The 7,466-nt window shown below is 51.8% G+C and overlaps 1 protein-coding gene across 1 annotated transcript; it reads left to right on the top strand.

Annotated features, from left to right (window-relative positions):
* The first annotated feature begins 2,652 nt into the window (after positions 1 to 2,652).
* Positions 2,653 to 5,954, top strand: HDHD3 (haloacid dehalogenase like hydrolase domain containing 3). The gene is made up of 2 exons (XM_010335944.3): positions 2,653 to 3,144; positions 4,844 to 5,954. The coding sequence occupies exon 2, from the start codon at positions 5,018 to 5,020 to the stop codon at positions 5,771 to 5,773; it is 756 nt and encodes a 251-aa protein (XP_010334246.1). The 5' UTR covers positions 2,653 to 3,144; positions 4,844 to 5,017; the 3' UTR covers positions 5,774 to 5,954.
* The last annotated feature ends 1,512 nt before the right edge of the window (positions 5,955 to 7,466 follow it).

The following is a 7,466-nucleotide window of genomic DNA, read 5'->3' as shown; positions in this document are numbered from 1 at the left end:
TCCCCAAGTGAGTTGGGCTCTCTCTTGCAGGGCCAAAGTCTGTGACTCTGTACTTTGTGTTTCTTCCCAGGCCTGAACCCAGTGAACAGACCAACTTGAACACAGGAGAAAGTTTTGTTTTTTAAGAGTTGAAAGGAAGAAAATCAGGCCAGGCGCATTGGCTCATTCCTATAATCCCAGCACTTTGGGTGGGTCATTTGAGATCAGGCGTTCTAGACCAGCCTGGCTACATGGCGAAACCTCATCTCTACTAAAAATACAAAAAATTAGCCAGGCACAGTGGTACACACCTGTAATCCCAGCTACTCGGGAGGCTGAGACAGGAGAATCACCTGAACTTGGAAGGTGGAGGTTGCAGTGAGTGAGATCACACCACTGTGTTCCAGCCTGGGTGCCGGAGTAAGACTCTGACTCAAAAAAAAAAAAAAAAAGGTTGGGCACGGTGGCTCATGCCTGTAATCCTAGCCCTTTGGGAGGCCAAGATAGGCAGATCACCTGCGGTCAGGAGTTCGAAACCAGCCTGGCCAACATGGTGAAAGCCCACCTCTACTAAAAATACAAAACTAGCTGGGCATGATGGTGGGTGCCTGTAATCCCAGCTACTCTCGAGACTGAGGCAGGAGAATCACTTGAACCCTGGAGGCGGAGGTTGCAATGAGCCAAGATTGCGCCATTGTACTCCAGCCTGGGTAACAAGAGCGAAACTATGTCTCAAAAATGAAAGAATGAAAGAAAGAGACAGAGGGAAGGAGGGAAGGTGGGAGGGAGGAAAGGAAGGGAAGGAGGGAAGAAGGGAGAGAGGGAGGGAGGAATGGGGGGGGAAAGAAAGGAAGAAAATGGGACACATGTTTGTGTGCTCCTAGAAAACTGTCACCTCAGCAATCCCTGGGGAGTGAGATGGGTGGGGGAACCCTTCTCTCCCTGCCCCAAGGCTACTGCCCTTGCTCAGTAAGCAAGCTGGGGCCCCTCCTCCTCCTTGCCAGCTCTTCACCTGGAGAACTTGTTCCTTGATCTTAACCTGACAGCCTCACCATTCAGACCTTTGTTCCTCCCCGACCACCTCATCCAAAGAGATTCCCTGTCACTGTTCATAAAATGATTCTGTTTTACTGCTTCCATTTCTCTCTGATACCACCTTGTTCATCTACAAGATGGTCGTCTGCCCCTCCCATGTCCCATGCAGGCAGGAACCACCATGTTTCCCACTGAATCCTCAAAGAAGGATGGGGGACACAGAGCCCACAGATGCTAGCTGGTGAATGAATAAGGTTGCAGGGGGTGGCTTTTTACTTTGTACATGTTTGTATTTAGCATTATTATTATTATTATTATTTGAGACAGAGTCTTGCTTGGTCACCCAGGCTGCAGTGCAGTAGTACGATGTCGGCTCACTGCAACCTCCACCTCAGGTTCAAGCGATTCTTATGCCTCTGCCTCCTGAGTAGCTGGGATTACAGGCACCTGCCACCATGCCCAGCTAACTTTTGTATTTTCAGTAGAGATGCGGTTTTGCCGTGTTGGTCAGGCTGGTCTAAAAGTCCTGACCTCAGATGATCCACCCATCTCAGCCTCCCAAAGTGCTGGAATTACAGGCATGAGCCACCACCCTTGGCCTGTTATTATTTTTTAATGAGACAGGCTGCTCTCAAACCCCTGAGCTCAAGTGATCCTTCCACCTTAGCCTTCCAAAGTGCTAGGATTTCAGGCATGAGCCACTATGCCCAACCCTGAACATGTTTGTATTTTTTAAGTATTTTGAGATTCACATGCATTACTTTTTTTTTTTTTTTTTTTTTTTAAGATGGAGTTTTGCTCCTGTCGCCCAGGCTGGAGTGCAGTGGCCTGATCTCTGCTCACTGCAACCTCCACCTCCCCAGTTTGAGCGATTCTCCTGCCTTAGCCTCCGAGGTAGCTGGGATTACAGGCATGCACCACCACATCTGGCTAATTTTATATTTTTAGTACAGATGGGGTTTTACTATGTTGAAAAGTTGGTCTCGAACTCCTAAACTTAGGTGATTCACTCACCTCCTGATCCCAAGTGATCTGCGCACTTCGGCCTCCCAAAGTGCTGGGATTACAGGCCTGAGCGCCTGGCCAACATGCATTACTTTTGTAAAACAAAAACAGAAAATCATCTTTTTCTTCTTCAAAAGAATCGGAAAGCTTCCTGGTGATCTAGTGGTTAGAATTCCAGGCTGTCACCACAGAGTTTTTTAAAACAAAAATAATAGGCCGGTCCTGTGGCTCAGGCCTGTAATCCCAGCACTTTGGAGGCCAAAGTGGGCAGACCGCTTGAGATCAGGAGTTCCAAGCCAGCCTGTCCAATATGGTGAAGACCCGTCTCTACAAAAAATACAAAAATTAGCTGGTTGTGGTAGCACACGCCTGTAGTCCCAGCTACACTGCACTCCAGCCTGGGCCGCAGAGCAAGACTCCGTCTCAAAAAAAAAAAAGAAAAGAAAAAAGCAGGTCACTGCAGAGGACTCTACCCTCCCCAAACTGCCCTGGATTAAACAAGTGTCCAACTAAAAGCAATTCCCTCCAATACCAACTGGGGTACCTCTCGGGGTGTCCCGATTCAAAGGAGTCAAAGAGCCGGGGTGGGAAATGGGGAGCGGAGAGAGAGGCGGTGTGGAGGGCAGGGGGTGCGCAGAAAGGGCGGAGAGGGTGCTGGTAACGGGGGCTGGGGAGCAGAAGGGTGCGGGGTAACGAAAGCGCGCAGTGAAGGCGGGTGACAGAGGTGCACAATGCAACAAAGGAGGGAGAGGGGATGACGAGAGCGACAAGGGACGTTGTGGGAGAGGGCGAAGGTGAGGGGACAAGAGCGAGGACAGGGGCGGGGCGGGATGGGAGGGAGCGGCCCGCGCGAGCCCCGCCCCGCCGCCTACGTACCTCCGCCCGAGCCCGCGGGCCCTGAGGCTGCGCTCTCTACTGGCTTCCCTGCGACTCAGGTGGGTTCTAGGCCCCGGGAACCGGCGCCGATCTGTGGGCGCGCTACAGCTAAGAAGGGGACCCTGAGAAGGGGTTGGCCGCGGCCAAGGGCCCTAGAAACCCCCGCCCCAGCTCACGCTGCCGATGGCGGCTGTAGAGGATCTGCGTGAGGCCCGAGCTTCTGGACTTCGCCTTTCCCGAGCCCTGGAGGTGAGGAGGAAGGCCGGGCAGTTGGGTCCTGCAGCCCAGAACCCCCAAGCTGCGCTTCCAGAAATCGAAAAAGCCGTGAGTCTGGAGCCAGAGCCCTCTGCTCTAGTCTTAGCTGTGCCACTGTGACCCCTTGTTTGATTTGGGGGTAAATTACTGCGCCTCACCGGGTCTGTCTGCCCTCCTGCAAAATGAGAGGGTCTTTGGATGAGTCTTCTTAATTTATTTCCTGGACAAACTTCCTCCCAGCAACGACCCTCGCTAAATAACAACTTGACTGAACTTTGAACTCTGGCCCCTGGGGTTTCAAGGGGACAGCCTTATCTGGGATCAGCTGTCTGAGGAAAGAAGCTGCACCAGCCTCTGGACAGCAGGCCGAGTCATTTGTTTCTTGTGCCTTGAGTCAGTTATCTCTCATCGGCTCTCTTCTTAGGCCAGTGTTATTACCTCCAATAAAGATGGAAAATTGGGGTTCAGAGAGGGCTAGAGACAGTCAGCCTGCTCTGTCCTTTTCTCCTGTGCTGAACAGGTTCACCAATATATATATACATATATATTTAAAGACGGGGTTTCACCATGTTGGTCAGGCTGGTCTTGAACTCCCGACCTCGGGTGATCTGCCTGCCCGCCTTGGCCTCCAAAGTGCTTGGATTACAGGCGTGAGCCACCACGCCCGGCCACCAATTTTTTTAAATCCAAATATATCTCATGGTACAGTAAAAAAACTGGCCGGAGGGTCTGAAGTTTGGGTTCTGGTCCTGGCTATGCCACTGACTCACTTCGGCCTTAGGCAAGTACTTGCTCCTCTCTGGCTCAGTCTTCTCTGCCCAGCAGCCAGGGTATTGTTCAGATGGCCTGCAAGGCCCCTTCTGTCTTTGACATCCCTAATAATGATAACAGCAACCACAATAATTGTGTCCTGACATACAATAATTGTGTCCTAAGATGGCCTCTGTCTACCCAAAGCACCAGACTCCTTGCCCTGCCTCAGGGCCTTTGCACGTGCTGTTTCCACTGACAGGAGCACTCAACTACTTCTGCTTCTTGCACATTCATTCTGATCTCCATTGAAACTTCACTTGCAGGGCCAGGAGCGGTGGCTCACAACTGTAATCCCAGTACTTTGGGTGGCCAAGGTTGGGGGATCACTTGAATCTAGGAGTTGGAGAGCAGCCTGGGCAATATAGTGAGACCCTCCCCCTGCCAAATCTCTACAAAAAATTCAAAAATTAGCTGGGCATGGTGGCACACGCCTGTAGCCCCACCTACTAGGGAGGCTGAAGCGGGAGGATTGACTGAGCCTGGGAGATGGAGCCATGCACTCCAGCCTGGGAGACAGAGACCTTGTCTGAAAATAAATAAAGAAAAGAAAATTCACTTGTTTATGACATTCCCTGACTACATAGACTAGATGCAGTCCCTGGATTTGTATCCTTATGGTATATATTAACTTCATTGTATTTAAGTGTTTGTGTAGTTCTCCGCCTAATATCTGTATCCTTGTTCTTCAGTGCCTGTAAGTGCCATAAGGGCTGGAAATCTGTCCTATATGCTAGCAGCTAGCTCAAAAGGTGCTCAGAAATTTGTTGTGGATTCAGAGTGACTTTCCTAGGGTCACACCACTGGCAGCACCAGAATTTGAACCCAGTCTGTCCGATGTCATGGCCTGAGCTTCCACCTTACCTGCTGTTTTTTATTCTAGGACCTTGTGCTGTGAAGACATTTCCCAAGTGCTTCTTGTTAGCCAGCAAATCCGACCTGCAAGGCCTGGAAAGAGGTGGTTGTTAGGTTGTGGAAAGGTGGTCTTACCCAGCTCCACTTCCCTGGGACCCAGCGTGGGACCTGAGGCAGAACTGGGGTGGACTTGGCCTCCTCCATGGCACACCGGCTGCAGTTACGACTGCTGACGTGGGATGTGAAGGACACACTGCTCAGGCTCCGCCACCCCGTAGGGGAGGAGTATGCTGCCAAGGGCCGGGCCCACGGGCTGGAGGTGGAACCCTCAGTCCTGGAACAGGGCTTCAGGCAGGCGTACAAGGCTCATAGCCGCAGCTTCCCCAACTACGGCCTGAGCCACGGCCTCACCTCCCGCCAGTGGTGGCTGGACGTGGTCCTGCAGACCTTCCACCTGGCGGGTGTCCGGGATGCTCAGGCTGTGGCGCCCATTGCTGAACAGCTGTATGAAGACTTCAGCAGCCCCTGCACCTGGCAGGTGCTGGATGGGGCTGAGGACACCCTGAGGGGGTGCCGTACGCGGGGTCTGAGATTGGCAGTGGTCTCCAACTTTGACCGACGGCTAGAAGGCATCCTGGCAGGTCTTGGCCTGCGTGAATACTTTGACTTTGTGCTGACCTCTGAGGATGCTGGCTGGCCCAAGCCGGACCCTCGCATTTTCCAGGAGGCCTTGCGTCTTGCTCATATGGAACCGGCAGTGACCGCCCATGTTGGGGATAATTACCTCTGTGATTACCAGGGGCCTCGGGCTGTGGGCCTGCACAGCTTCCTGGTGGTTGGCCCACAGGCACTGGACCCCATGGTCAGGGATTCTGTACCTAAAGAACACATCCTCCCCACTCTGGCCCATCTCCTGCCTGCCCTTGACCGCCTAGGGGGCTCAACACCAGGGTTTTGAGGCTGGTGAGGGAAGTGGCTGGGCCCTAGGCCATGGAGAAAACCCTAAACAAACCCTGTAGACAGGGAGCCCCTTCTTTCTCCGAAGCTCTGGACTTTCCCCGTCTCCCTGCAGCCTTCATCACCTATTCTGATAATAAAGCAGTTTGAGTGCTGGGCTCTCAGCCTTGCCCCACTGATCAGCTCCTAGCCTCTGCCTTCGCTCATTCTTGTTCACACCTGTGTCCCTTTTCCACTAGGCGCCCTCTTCACATCCAACAGGACACACAGAGGGTCCAACCAGCTTCAAAACCAGGCACTTTCAAACTTGGTTTTAGCAGCAGAGGCTTTTTGTCATGGGAGATCTGAAACCCCATTATGCAAAACTAAAAACACTGAAAAACGGCTGGAGTAGAAGCAGAGGTCCTAAGGCCTCTCTTTCAGCTTCTGAAACACCCTCCCTCTGGAAGCCTGGGGTCAGCGCTTAGTTTGAAAAGCAGGATGCGAAGCTGTCCATAGAGACACTGTCCATTAGCACCACATAGTATGAAAGGGTGAATTTAAACAAGGAACCCCATGACAGTCATGAGAAGAAATCCTGTTGGCTTATGCCTGCCCTGTGTTAGGTAATGTGATAAGTTACTTATATGCACGTATAACCCTCAAAGCTACCTCATTGGATCTAGGTAGTTCGACCCCCTCCACAACTTTACAAATGAGGAAACTGAAATGCAGAGGTTAAGCCACCTGCATGAGGTCACAGCTAGCATGCAAAGAAGCCAGGATTCCAATTTAGGCACATCTGACTTCAAAGCCCATTGGTGTAACTGCTAGGTTGCAGGTAAATGGGGATCCTTGTCGTGTGAGACATGGTACGATCCTGGGCGAATAGGGGAGGTGTCCTAAAGAAAGTCAACCTTGAAGGGCACCCCAGTCACAGACTAGCATGGAGGTAGGAAAGTACTGGGAACAAGGACTGGACAGGAGTATAGGGAATAGGTTTGGGGGGAGGGGAGAACAACTGGAGATTGAAGAAGTAGGTTGGGTTTTCAATTTCTTTTCCCGCTTTAGGAGGCTGAGGCAGGAGTATCACTTAAGCCCAGGAGTTTAGTTACATGAGCTACAATCATGCCACTGGATTCCAGCCTGGGCAACAGTGAAACCCTGTCTCTAAAAAAGAAATCTCTTCCTGCCTCCCTACCTTCCCACACACCTTTCTAGTTGGTATTTGCTGGACATCTCTGTGCCTTGCCCATTGCCAGGGGATGCCACATGTTAAAAACACAGGCACACACCTGGCAGTGTGTTCTGGTGCCAGCAGCCAGGGAGGGCTCTGGAGTGGATGCTGAATTGAGGAGTGGCATTGGGGGGTGGCTTTAGATGAGCAGACCAATGAGGAGGGCATTCCTGCAGCAGGCCCATGAACTTGAATGAAGGCTGCTGTGAGAAGCTGAGTTGGTGGATTGGGGGAGACATGGCCTGGGGGGCCTCCCACGAGGTAGCTTTGAGGGTTATACGTGCATGTAGGTAACAGCACATTACCTAATACAAAGCAGGCATAGGTCAACAGGATTTCTTCTCATGACTGTCGTGGGGTTCCTTGTTTAAATTCTCCCCTTCATACTATGTGGTGCTAATGGACAGTGTCTCTACAGGACGGCTTAGCATCCTGCTTTTCAAACTAAGCGCTAATCCCAGGTTTCCAGAGGGAGGGT

The sequence above is a fragment of the Saimiri boliviensis genome, chromosome 2, assembly GCF_048565385.1.
Source record: "Saimiri boliviensis isolate mSaiBol1 chromosome 2, mSaiBol1.pri, whole genome shotgun sequence".
Taxonomy (NCBI): Eukaryota; Metazoa; Chordata; class Mammalia; order Primates; family Cebidae; genus Saimiri; species Saimiri boliviensis.
Note: the sequence above shows the minus strand (reverse complement) of the source record. Positions and strands in the feature narration are given on the sequence as shown.

Coding starts and splice junctions, on each gene's coding strand:
- HDHD3 (XM_010335944.3), top strand. CDS start 5,018: ATGGCACACCGGCTGCAGTTACGACTGCTGACGTGGGATGTGAAGGAC.